The sequence below is a fragment of the Eulemur rufifrons genome, chromosome 16 (genome assembly GCF_041146395.1).
Source record: "Eulemur rufifrons isolate Redbay chromosome 16, OSU_ERuf_1, whole genome shotgun sequence".
Taxonomy (NCBI): Eukaryota; Metazoa; Chordata; class Mammalia; order Primates; family Lemuridae; genus Eulemur; species Eulemur rufifrons.
Genome location: NC_090998.1, coordinates 39784024 through 39797602, shown reverse-complemented (window position 1 = coordinate 39797602; position 13579 = coordinate 39784024). Strand labels below are relative to the sequence as shown.

Here is a 13579-nt window from a genome sequence, read left to right as displayed (position 1 = left end):
CTCTGGCCTTGGCCTCCCAGAATGCTAGGATTATAGGCTTGAGCCACTGCACCTGCCCTCTGTATTGCCTTGATTTTGATTTCTAACTGCCTATGTGGTTTTAAAAGTATTTTTTTTGGAGACAGAGTCTCACTCTGTTGCCCGGGCTAGAGTGCCATGGCGTCAGCCTAGCTTACAGCAACCTCAAACTCCTGGGCTCAAGGGATCCTCCTGCCTCAGCCTCCCAAGTAGCTGGGACTACAGGCATGTGCCACCATGCCTGGCTAATTTTTTCTATATATTTTTAGTTTTCCAGCTGATTTCTTTCTATTTTTAGTAGAGACGGGGTCTCACTCTTGCTGAGGCTGGTCTTGAACCCTGAGCACAAACGATCCTCCTGCCTTGGCCTCCCAGAGTGCTAGGATTACAGGTGTGAGCCACCGTGCCTGGCCTGCCTATGTGGTTTTGATCACCATTTGTCTCCCATCCAAAGGACCTCTGACTCCCGTCTGCTTTGACTAAGGGCTCTCTACCTGGGTGTTCTCTCATGTTTGAGGCCTTCTTAAGAGTCTTTCCTTATGTCCTCATTTACAATGCCCCAGCATTTATGTATTACCATGCAGATTCTTAACTCAGGAAAGATTTTTGATGACCTAGGGATGTAGAAAGATTATGGAGGAAGACTCCAAGTTATATTGCTGACAGTCTCTGTCCCCATCACAACCTGTATCCAGCATTTTCCCTGCAGCCTACCTCTCATGGGTGACTGGGTATGATCTGTAGGAGAGCTCTTATCTGGTCCTGGCTTCTAAAACTAAAGTTGCTCTTGAACTGCTTTGGGTTCTAGGTTGAAGTCTGTCAAAATAGCAGCAGTCCCCATGCTGGCGTCTTTCCTAACGATAACTCAACACTGGCTGTGGACATCTACAAAGGGGTAAACATATTCAGATTTGTGATCTTTGCTTCTGAGTCAATATTCTTCTCCTATTATCTGTTTTTTTCTGTGAGTTTGCTTCAGATCTGAGCATATCTCCCCTGGGGTGTCATTTATTTCAGAAGTCAAGATGCCAGACAAGCATTTTGGATTACATGGGAGGGAATAGAGGATCAGTTGAAAAGATGAATAGTACACCAGCATTTCTGAAACTCATGTTGATAGCATAGTGTTCCACAGGATGTTAATTGGGGTACCTAAAGAAGTGTTCTTAGTAAAGTGTTCGTTACTGGGTTCTCTCAGTCTCTTTATGCTGCTTGTATTGTGATCCTCCAAGAGTAGAATATGTAGTACACCGGATTTCCTAGATTTCTTTGAACTTTCCCTGCCCTCCTATTACCATTTTCCAGCATAATGTGTTAAGGAATATAATTTGGGAAGCGTGGTGTGGTGTAGACCACTTTTTTTTGTAATACTTAAAACAGAGGAAATGAAGGCTTCAGAAGCTTGGGAAAGAGAAAGGGACTAGGTTGAGGAATAAGGCGCATCTAGTAAAGTTTAGATTGAAAGCCTTTAGAATGAGGTCAGCACTTGAGCCGAGCTTCTGGGACAGGGCCAGGCACAGCCCTTGGTGTAGGTGGTGCATAGCAAAGAAGAGGGAGAAATGCCACAGAGAAATGCTGTTTTGAGACTTGTCTAAATAGATTATTGACATAAACATATCTTTCTTCCTTGTCTCTCCCAGGGTATCGTGCTGGGATGTTACTTTGGGCCTGCTGCACTGTACATCTGGGCAGTGGGCATCCTAGCTGCAGGACAGAGCTCCACCATGACAGGAACCTACTCTGGCCAGTTTGTCATGGAGGTACGTGTGGTATGGACTAGAGAGACACAGCCCTTTCTGTCACTTCTTAATCCCATGATTCTGAGGTCTATCCTGAACCTCCCTAACCTTTCTCTGTTCTTTGTTACAGACATTAATCCTGCTCTGTATTTTCTTCCAGGGATTCCTGAACCTAAAATGGTCACGCTTTGCCCGAGTGATTCTGACCCGCTCTATTGCCATCATTCCCACCCTGCTTGTTGCTGTCTTCCAAGATGTAGAGCATCTAACAGGGATGAATGATTTCCTGAACGTTCTGCAGAGCTTACAGGTGAGGAGGGAGCTGGGGCAACTCACATCCCATTTAGTCAGGCAGCATTATTTACTGCCCTTGGGTACTAAGCCTAGTGCTGGGTGCTGGGGGGAAATTGAGAGGAAGAAAGAGGCATGGTCTGCAGTAAATGTATGTGAAATTCCTGGCATCCAAAAAGCTTTTAGAAATGGATTGTTTTTTTTTTTTTTAGGCCTGTTGAGTGGGAATTATGAGCTTTACTGACGTGTAGAACACAAAATTACAGTTCCTTAATCCAAGCTACCATTAAATGAACATATAGGACACTGTACTAGGTCTCGTAGAGGTTAAGAAGACAAGTCACATACAAATAGTGTAAAGACACAAAGACACTTGGGATCTTAATTGATGCTAGGTGTATGACAGCTGTCCAGATTCAACAAAATGCTTCAGCATGTCGGAATGATTATCATTCCTCATGGAGAAGATGAGGCAGGGTTCATGTTTCCCTTTCATTAGCCACGCGGTTCTCTAGGGTGATATGAGGACCCCTAGTAGCCCCATCTGATCTTATTTCTTTGTTTTCCAGCTTCCCTTTGCTCTTATACCCATCCTCACGTTTACAAGCTTGCGGCCAGTAATGAGTGACTTTGCCAATGGAATGTGAGTATTCTCCTCTTAGTTCCCCAGAGGGGATAGTGATATGTGGGAAAAGGTGTCTTCATCCAAGAGGCCAGTGAGAAATGATTCATATAGGGGAGCTATATGCTTTGAGAGGCGATTGCTGGCTGCTTACTCTTTGGCTTAGACAATGGAGACTGTGAATGTAGCAAGGAGAAAGCACATTTTTCATCTCAGGGCATGAAAGCTTCAACTGCAGCCACTGAAGTTTGAGGTACCTTAATTCTTTGTTAAATTATTTTAATGAGAAAGGCATAAGCTAGTACCTTTTATATATATTCCTTTAAAGGATATATGAGTATTGTTGCATTTCTAGGGACATAAATGTTAGGGTTTATTTGGTGGTATTTTTTCTCCTCTTTCTCCCTATCATGGTCTAACTTTGGCCCGTTTGACCTAATCTGGAACATAATAAAAACCACTTTTCACTTCATTTTTAAATGCCTGTACCTCCTTTCCTGTTTACCCCACAAGATGCAGTTTCCTTTTCTGTGTATGGCTGGGTTGGACTAATCCATCAGTGACTGTGCTCATTCCTTTACAGAGGTTGGAGGATTGCAGGTGGGATCCTGGTCCTTATCATCTGTTCCATCAACATGTATTTTGTAGTGATTTATGTCCAGGACCTAGGTCATGTGGCATTATACGTGGTGGCTGCTGTGGTCAGTGTGGCTTATCTGAGCTTTGTGTTCTACTTGGTAAGTCCAGGCTGGAGGTGGTAGGGGCACAGGTACCAGGGATGGTAGAGGTGAGACTGACTGACATTGAGAAGTGAACAGATCCAAAAGAGCACATAGCAATCTGCCTGCAGGTCATTGAGTCAATTTATATCGAATGGTCAAATGAGCTCTTTATGAAACAATATTTCTAACCATAAAACTCACTTTGGTTCCTAAGATCTGTCAATTTTTGATTTCTGTTACTTCTATATGGTTTCCATTCTTAATAATTCCTAACAGCAGAGTGTAGTATGTTTGAGGAAGTACAAGGAGGGTAGCAGTACAGAGGGTGGAGAGTGGTACAAGATGGAGTTGGAGAATGGGCTGTGCAGTGTGATTTTAGCTTTGGGGTGGGACACATGTGGGCGCACAGCCCAGCTGCACTCTACCACTTACTAGCTGACCAAGGAGAGAGAGTCTCTCGTTGGATATTCTAGAGTCCTTTTTACAAACCATGGTTATAAAACCATAGCTATACGGAAAAGGTATGTAAAATTTATACACACATTATCAAAAAAATTTACGTCTAAATTATGTCAAAATAGTAATAGTAATTGTCTTAGGAAGGTGAGATTATGGATATATTCTCTGTTTTCCAAATTTTCTTTAACTTTGCTTACTTTAACGAAAAACAGCCAAAGCAACAACAACAGCAAGTCCTCCTCTCTGCCCTATACAGGTTTCTGTGAAAACTAGAGCGGTTAGGGATAAGGAACAGCAGAGTTTATGCCGTTTCTACTACAGAGAATGGCTACAGATGGAGGGTGGAAAGCTGCTGTGATATGTAGAAGACTTGCCTGGGCCCCATGCCAATATGCCACACGCTAGGGACTTGACTGAGAAAAATCACTTTAGTAAATATTGAAAAATACTTTGGATTGATGTATCCCTTCTCTTCCTCTTCCCAGTAAACCTTGTGCACACAAAGATTGTACTGACTCTATGATCTAGGGACTGACTTCAAGGAAAAACAAGGAACTGATTGGGTCCTTGACAGGATTGTTTTCTAAAATTCACTGCAGACGTTAGGGGAATCCTTTCATAACGCAAATTGGATATGAAAGTGCCAAGTTGACCTTAGTCATCCTGAGACTAGTGAGATTGTTGAAGACCCAATTTTAGACGTGAGGGCTGATTGTAGACCAGTTTGCTGCTGTTTAGCTCCAAAACAGGAACTTCACAAACTTCACAGAGCAGCTCAGGAGACTATGCCAGTTGGATTAATCTGTCATTCATTCTCCCCATTATAAGGAAGGGTAGGACTGGAGAAAAGTGGTCTTCAGGAAACACCCAGCTGGATAAAAGAAACCACAAGCACAAAGCAGTAGGACAGAGAGAACTGAGTATTGATAATAGTGTGGAGAAACTATGTGGAGGAAGACAGATTTCAGCATTGTTTGAAGGAGGAGTGGGGTTGGGACAATGACTTGTGCAACCTGTGGTGGTAGAAGAAGGGCAAAGCTGGATATTCAAGGAAGAGAACAGGTTTGCATTTGAGCAGCTGTATGAGCAGTCATGGTGGGTAAGAGGGCTCTTCAAAGAGCCTGGTGAATGATGACCATATTTTATCTTTCAGGGTTGGCAATGCTTGATTGCACTGGGCATGTCCTTCCTGGACTGTGGGCACACGGTAAGCATCTCTAAAGTCCTGCTGACCGAAGAAGCCACCGGTGGCTATGCTAAGTAAACACTGGATTAGTCTGTCTGTCTTCTGCAGGTAGCCATCAGAGCCAGTGTGTTTCTATGGTTTACTGTGTGAACATAGCTAAAAGTATGTGCTGATGCACAGACTGTATTTAGGACTCAAGTGTTGGTTGGGGGAGACCTGCTTTCATATGTGTATGAAAGATGCAGTTGTTTTTCTTTTCTTGACCTCCTCACCTGGGAACTGGATTAGGTAGGATTCTTGAAAAGCTGACGTTTGCTACTATCATTCTAACACTAAACTCTTAAGTAGCTGCCTAAGGGCTATCTAGCTTGTTTTATCCTTTTGAGAGATAATCATCTGTGCATGATTCTTGACCAGGCCATATATTTGAAAAAGTTTCAGAAAGTGCAAAACATTTTTCATAATACAAACAAGAGAATGAGTATACAAGTTTTGTTTGCCAAAATAGAGTGCATTTTCAAAGGCAGATTAATTCTTGTTATGCACACCCTTTCAGTTATTGTAATTATACAACAATCTCAACTAGGGTCATCCAGATGAAACATAGAATTAAGAGACAGGCTTAGGATTCTTTTCACTTATTTCCACTATAAGTTTCTCAATGAAAGTTAAAACAGGTGAGAAAACAAAGAAGGTGAAACATGGACAACTAGCAAAACTCCCCTGTTAGGTGGTAGTTACTAATCACCTTTTGAAGATCTTCCTCAGAGATTGAAAGCTTATCAGCGTTTTCTTGGGAGTCCTGATTTTAATAAACTTCGTGTTAGTATACAGCTCTGCTGATGATATTTACTCTTGAGCACACATAGTTGTAAAACCTTGACTTTCCTCCTCCAGAAGGGCAGTGATAGAAAAAGATGGCAGCATTTATGAACTGACATTCTCATGAGATTTTGGGGGTGGGGAGAAAAGACTCAAAGGAGGAAGAAGAGCCATCTGTTTTATTCCTAAAAGCCACGTCTCACAGGAATTCATCATGTTGTTCTGATGCACCACTCTGCCTCCTGCCCAAGATGACTTGTCAGGCAGTCTCAGGAGCTGTGGAGCTAATCATTGCAAAGCCTGCGCTCGCTCGCTCTCAGCAAGTCAGTAGGTGTCACTGTGGTTGCAGTGTTCTGTGTGTCAGCAAGGTTGAACTGGGCTACCTCTCTACAGCTGTTTCCTCAGAGGGAAAAACTTTGAGACCAGATGGTGGAGCTCTGGAGTCAGAGGACATGGGTGTCTTCAGCCTGAAACTGGTGTCCTTTAGCCACTTGGGACATTTTTACATGTGAAGCCTGAGACTGTGTGGTTATCTGAAATCAATCACATTTGTCTGCTGGAGATAAATAATCAAAAGTCTTCTGTAGCCATTGACGTGGTGAGAACAGTAATGGGAATAGCATTGAAGGACTTCTCATTTTCGGAGCTTTCCTTCTGGAGTCCTGGCTGATTGATGTTCTCTGTTCATCTGAGCCCCCAAAGGCATTATTACTGATATTTTGCACCTAGTGAAAAGTGCAGACTGGATGGACTGTCTTTTACAAAGCATTAAGGGTACACTAGTGTGTTTTATTTACTGACTAGACATTTTTCCTAGCCTCTCACATAATAGAGTACAGAATCATGAATGACAATTCCCCTAACTGTTCCTCCTCATATCTGCCCCTCTCCCCCACCACCATCACTCTCCAAACTGGTTGTAAAGGTATTCTGTGAAGATAATCAGGGACTGACATCTTAAGCTCTTGTCTGGCTGAAGTAGGTGAAGGCCGAATTGGCAGAAAAAATTTCTTCATAAAAGTATACGATAACATTTACCTTTGCCCAGGTCTAGGTGGATTCAATCAGTCTGAGATTCACAAACATTTAGGACCAAACCTAAAAGCTGCTAGTATTCTTTTTTTTTTTTTTTTTTGTGAGACAGAGTCTTGCTTTGTTGCCCTGAGTGCCGTGGTACCAGCCTAGCTCACAGCAACCTTAAACTCCTGATCTCAAGTGATCCTCCTGCCTCAGTCTCCTGAGTTGCTGGGACTACAAGTGCATACCACCATGCCTGGCCAATTTTTTCTATTTTTAGTTGTCCAGGTAATTTTTTCTATTTTTAGTACAGATGGGGTCTTGCTCTTGCTCAGGCTGGTCTTGTACTACTGAGCTCAAGCGAGCCTCCCGACTCAGCCTCCCAGAATGATAGGATTACAGGCATGAGCCACCACGCCTGGCCTGCTAGTATTCTTTTAAAGGTTATATATATGACTTGCAATGGCAGAAAATTTCTTCCCAGTTAAATGACACTTTATAATACTAAGTGTGTGGTATTTTACATTGTTCACAACACTACCATAGCTTATTCCATTTGATCCTCACAGAGAGAAAGTATATTTCAACCAGTATGCTGGGTGCAATAAACACCACATAGAAATTTAAGTCCTCCATTGCCCAGCATGTGTGGTGCTTTTTCGCAGTGCGTTTGTGTGGAATGTTTAAAGATATACAATTGTACTTTATATAAATTGGTCCTTGTTCTCTTTATATGTCACATGAAATAATTGTGCTGCTACAGTATACTAGAAATGAACAGGGGGAAGGGGAAGAGCTTCAGTTTGGCTCCTGTGAGGACCTGTTAGTGGTGTTAGGAGTGGTTACAAGTGAGCTTTTAGGAACCATTTAACAATATGTAAACTTGGTTTGTAATTAAAAAAAATTTTTCCAATTTGGTTTCCTGGGTATTTTTTTTAACCTTGAAAATACTTCATTATTGGGGTTTTAACAACTTGATAATACCGAAACATCAGTTACCACCTGGAATGACACACTAAGCCCACACTCTTTGATTCCATCCTTAGAAGAGATAGAGAAATAAATAGGTTTAGTCCTCAGAAGGTATGGATTAATTGCAGACACTAAGGCACTTATTTCTTAGTGAAATCATTTTACTAAAGGTCACACCATTAACCATGTTTAAACTTGAAAAAATTTTGTTCTGCCTTTCTGTATTATAAGCTATTTTTCTATCTGTATAGTCTTGTTTCACTATTGAAGTAGGCATTTACATTCTATATATGGTACCAATAAAAATTTGTATTTGAAGAGAAACCAAAATTATTTAGCTTAAAAACCAATGAGAATTTTGGCAGACCTGTTATAAATGGAAATATTGGCATCACTTATTTAAAAAAAGGCAAAGCTCAGGCATAGTGAACTACTAGCCCTGTCACTAGACACATGACAAGAAAATATAAGCACTTGATTTGTCCCAAGAGTGTCACTAGAACTTCATTTTCCCTTTCTTTGTTGCAAGCTTTCCTTGCCTGTCTTATGGGAGCTGAATAACACCATGGGAATAATCTGGGAAGAATTTTGTTTTCCATGTTGTCCTTCCTCATTTAGCTCTCCTTTGGGTTTAATTTCAGAACTAAATTAGGATGCAAAACAATTTGAAGATCCTGATTTGAGATATTTTCTTTAGCTCTGCCGTCTGGAATGTCTTCTGTTCCTTCATTGGTAGGACCAATGAATTTAAATGTGTCAGCTTCTCTCAGCACTCATTATTAGCACTCATTATGTGCTAGTTCCGACCTAAGCACTTGTATTATCTCATTTAATCCTATAACAAGAGGATCAGCTTCCATATAGATGAGTCAACTGAAAAGCCAAAACTGAGGGAGGGGCAGGGGGAAAAAAAAGCCAAAACTACCTTGCCCACATCATATTGCTAATAAGTGGGCAGTTGGCATTTGAACAGCTTAACTCCAGAACCCATGTTTTCATTCCCAAACTATGCTGTATAATATATAGGCCTTTCATGTTGGGTCAGAATACCATGCTTTGTGTAGCAGCACCAGGAACATCAACACATCAAAGCATTTGCTTCATACTCTGATTAGTGCTGGAGTATGTTTTAGCTCAGAAGTTGCCAACTGGTAGATTTTGTTTGGCCTATGCACAATTTTAAAAAGTTTGAATGCTTCTGGTAGGTGTAGAGAATGAGCAGGGCCCTCAGTGGTCCTACCCCAGCAATAGCCAAGAATTATTAAAGTTTACTCATTTGCATTGCTAGTCTGCCCCTGGAAGCATTTTAGCCTATTCCTGTACTATTTAGCCTCATTTCTCAAGGTCTCAGAACAACGTGACAAACTTGTGCAATGAAGGGGTCTACCTACTAAGTCATCTAAGTGATACACTCTCTGAGCATCACAGGCCTAATAATACAACCCTTGCTTACTACATAATGAGGAAGTCCACCACATTTGCTCACTTCAGAAAAGGCTTCAATGAATTGTCAGTGAATCTGACAATTGCTGTTAGTTAATAAGCCTGAGATTAAAACTCTACAGTGAATAAGCAAGCTGAAGTCTGAAGAGCTGTGTCCACGCCCTAAAGCCAGTGTGACACAGTATTTTCCTAGCCCATTAGTTGGGAATAGTTTTATCCTGGGCATCATTTGGTCTATGTTACCTTCACATAGTCAACACAACAAGCTTATGAGGTTGTACAAGGCAATTTATAATGTGTTAAAAATACATTTGTTGAAGATTAACATGAAATCGTATATTATTATACTTTGTATTTTCATATGTAGCATTATTCCCATTTTACAAATACATAGAATAAAGCTCTAGAAGTGTATGTGACATGCTGAAGGTCATAGTAAGTGTTGGAGTTAAGGGATTGACCCTAACTCCAGTGCCTTTTCCATTACAGTGGTCCCCAACCTTTTTGGTACCAGGGACCAGTTTCATGGAAGACAATTTTTCTGTGGACCAAAGCAGGGGTGGAGAAGGGGGCAGGTGATGTGGAGCTCAGGTGGTGATACGTGGCTTGTTTCCTAACAGGCCATGGACGGGTACTGGGCTGTGGTGATTATAATGGGGATATTTCTTTCCCATAGATTTTTAGTTTACATTCTGCATTAACTTACAGACTCAGTGCCAAGGGACAATAAGGTTCCTAAAGCCCTAAGTAATAACAGTAGGGCTAAAATAAGACTCAATGTTATCCCAAGGTTTGTTGTGGAGAAGGGAAAAAGTAAAAAGTAACTTCACAGATCCCAACACAAACCATCTGGATTCAGTTCTACAGGAGTGGGTACTGGAACGCTTGAAGTTCTGACTCGGGGGGATGGGCGGGACATGGGCAATATATATAACCTGAACTTTTGTACCCCCATAATAAGCTGAAATAAAAAAAAAAAAAAAGCAGTCTAAGTGATTCTGATTCAGCCTGGCAAACATGTGGAAGTCATCCTCCTCTCTTTTAGCACATGCCATTTTATGTTTTTGTTTTTAACGAAAGGCTTTTCTCTGCTCAGGTGCCAAAGGATAATGGGGCCAGGATTATAGGGCTCAGATTTACCATTTGAAATTTGATTCCTAATACAGTATTAAAATACAAGTGCATTCGGTGCATGTTTACTCTTCTTATCCTGATCTAAAAGCACCCATCCTGAGGCAGTGTGTCACAAGAATAGAGTGCTAATTTTGCTGAGGATATTTGGCACTATCTCTACCTTTAACTATTTCAGCTTCTATTATTTTACACATCAGAAGCCATTCATGTGTGTATCTGTAAGCCATTTCTTTTTGGAAATAACAATCAATATAGCAGTACTAAAAAGAGGCCTAAATTGATATGCTGATTTTAGGTACTTAAGTGCCAATTTCAGTACGTAAATACTTGAAAATCATTCTAAACCTCTTCTGTATTTTTGTCCTTAGTACCACCTGGGATTGACAGCGCAGCCTGAACTTTACCTTCTGAACGCTGTGGACGCTGACTCACTTGTGTCTAGATGACTGACAGCCTGAGCGACGATACAAGAACCACTTTTTCTAAGCCCTTTTGTGCCAGGGGTCCCGTTAACATATCTCTGTTAGTTCAGAGGTGAGTTTCGTTCAAATGTTTTGAACAAAAAACAAAGATTTCCTCATGGGAAGGGTGTTAAAAGCTTGACAGCTGTAAGTGTAGGTTAGAGACCCACCCGCCTCACAACAGTCCCACAATAGCCAGAGTTAAGGCCTGTGATGGGCACACACCCCTATGGGCTTGTGTCTTAACTTCTGGGATTTAAAAAACATATGTATATATATTTATGTAAACCTGAACATACAGTTTGGGTAGAGTTTTAAGGTTATATAAAACTGATAGATCTTTTGTATTTTTTAAAAAAAATATTGTTCAGATAAATCAGATATTTGTTTTGTCTGGATCGTGAGAAAGGACAGGGAATAATGTTCTTTTTCACAATGAACTGGTCAGGTTGACTGTCTTGTAAAGTGATATTTTACTATGCCAGTTAAGTTTCACTTCAATCCTATTCGACCAAAGTATATCCTTGATATATACTGATATTAACACATCATTTCTAAAGAAAACATTTCTTCTATTAGGCAATCATTATTGAACCCTGGTTGTCAGCCTGCTTTGTAATTATAATTGCCTTTGTTATTGTCACTTTTCTTGAATTTTTTTGTAGTCATTAAACAAAGATGTGATAGCATTTGCCAAAGAGTAAACTTAATACCTGGTAACAAGATCCAGAAACCATACTTTGACCAATGATCAGTTTTCCATGCTGCATTGTAACTCAGCCCATTCCAGCTTTCAAGTTTTAGGTAGAAAAAGAAGAAACTTTTAACACTGAACTTTGTAAGTCCTGAAGCAAGATAATGAAGGTGTTAATCTTTCTAATGTCTGTACAGTTCTACAACGTCTTTTCTTCCCACTTTTACCATTGATACTCCAAAAACCATTTCTAAGTCTGAAGTTTATTTCTAGGGGCGGCAAATATTTATATTGTTGAATCTCCTAGGGACTGTTAAACATTTCACTTTAAAATGCATATTTATACCAAGTAGTATGAGATTAGTATTAGAGGACTTGGAAGATTAGTCCACATGTCATAAACCACCTGCTACATGTAGATTTTTTTTTTTTTTGGCCCTCCTTCCTAACCAGGAATTTTTTTTTCATTAAAATTTTTGTAATAAAAAATTCCACATTAAAAAGTGGAAAGTGTTGTCATAATTTTCTGATTGAAGAATCAGAAGATTCACAGTACCGAGCCCTCCTGCATGGAAGTGCAGTTGGCTGGAACTGCGGGCAACGATCCGCTTTCAACGGCATATACTCCAGGGTGATATAGCCCCCACCACATCACTCCTCGTCTGCAAACCCTGCAGCCTTTGTGTTACTTTGAGCGTCACTTTCCTCTTTCAGCTTTAGAGTTAAATGTATGACCTCTCTGCCTTATTTTAAAACTTACTATGTTTCAATAAGACTTTTTTTTTTTTTAAATCAGGATATTGCCCATCTTCATTTATAATAAATAGTTTGGCCCTCAAAGTGGCAGGGGTTTTTCTAAAATGACACTTTAAATTCCTTCATTTCTACTTTAGGGGTCTTGAAACTTCAGATAGTAAGAGCAGCAACCCTGCAACCCAGGTTAGAGTCCTTCTGATTTTAAAATTGAGACTGACTTTTAGCTTTTACTTAAAAAAGAGACTCAAAAAAAGTTTCAGTGTTTTAGTTTCTTTATACAAGACAACTCTAGATGAACTGATTTGTTGCATTTCCCCCCCCTCCCTGGGCAGTTTCATTTTTCAGTAGTTTCATTACCAGAGAATGTTAGGGAAAGGAAGGTAAAAAATAAAAATATCCTGTTTTGTACTTTGTCAAAGGGTGAGGTGGTTGGTTAAACTGAGATTAAGTACTTAAGGGATTTCTATAGCTCTTCTCCATTCTTTATAGGTTACTAGGAACAGAGTAAAGTTTACAAATATACCCCTCAGGTCTTACAATCAGAAAATTTTATAATAAAGCAAACTGAATCATACTAAAACCAATAGAGGGAGGTTGATATTTAAGGAATGAGTCTTGGGTAAGCATTTTGCTAAGCTAAGAACATTTTAATCATTCTTTAATTTATGATTTACAAATCTAGATTTTTATGTTAAGTGTGATTATACAGATATTAATATATTCAATGATAAGAGTAACCTAGGTACAGTCACTCAGTTTCTGGGGTTCAGCATTATGGAGTCAATTTGTAAAAGGATGCTCTGACAATATATACCAGAATGTCAGAAAAAGTGCGATTAAGTAATCGTTACTGAGCAGCTGTTGCTACCTGTGTGTTGGCCTAATATAAAAAGCAGACCGAGTACTATATATCCAGACATATGAAATAGTTTAACCAGCAAGTAAGGCATCAGGGGTTGTAACAGGCAATGAAAATAGCCTTCTCAATTTTAGACATTACAACATCGGTCTGCTAAAGGTTTGCCCAGGAAGTATTTTGCAAATTAAACTATGGTATATTATCTGTTTATAGGGTCTTCCTGCAGTGACCCTCCCACTTTACCTAAGCTAATGCGGGTAAATAGGCATCCTGAAGACTTCCTAACTTTTCTCCAAATGTGACTTTACCTCTTAGTTTAAACAGTTTGTGGGTCCTCATGCATAGCTACTTTTTTTTTCTTTTCTTAGAGACAGGGTTTTGCTT

The 13579-nt window shown here is 40.1% G+C and overlaps 1 protein-coding gene across 10 annotated transcripts in view; it reads left to right on the top strand.

Moving 5' to 3' along the window:
• The window catches only part of SLC11A2 (solute carrier family 11 member 2), a 43261-nt gene extending 30519 nt beyond the window's left edge, over positions 1-12742 (top strand). For 6 of the 10 annotated variants that reach the window (XM_069490778.1, XM_069490776.1, XM_069490771.1 and 3 more), the window contains 7 exons: positions 827-913; positions 1659-1778; positions 1918-2067; positions 2618-2691; positions 3254-3407; positions 5005-5058; positions 10794-11133. In XM_069490778.1, the coding sequence (XP_069346879.1) occupies positions 827-913; positions 1659-1778; positions 1918-2067; positions 2618-2691; positions 3254-3407; positions 5005-5058; positions 10794-10871 (717 nt within the window). In that variant the 3' untranslated portion in view covers positions 10872-11133. Of the gene's footprint in view, positions 1-826; positions 914-1658; positions 1779-1917; positions 2068-2617; positions 2692-3253; positions 3408-5004; positions 5873-10793; positions 11134-12618 lie in introns of those variants that run through there. The other 4 variants (XR_011235732.1, XR_011235731.1, XM_069490777.1 and 1 more) reach the window with 2 other exon arrangements.
• The last annotated feature ends 837 nt before the right edge of the window (positions 12743-13579 follow it).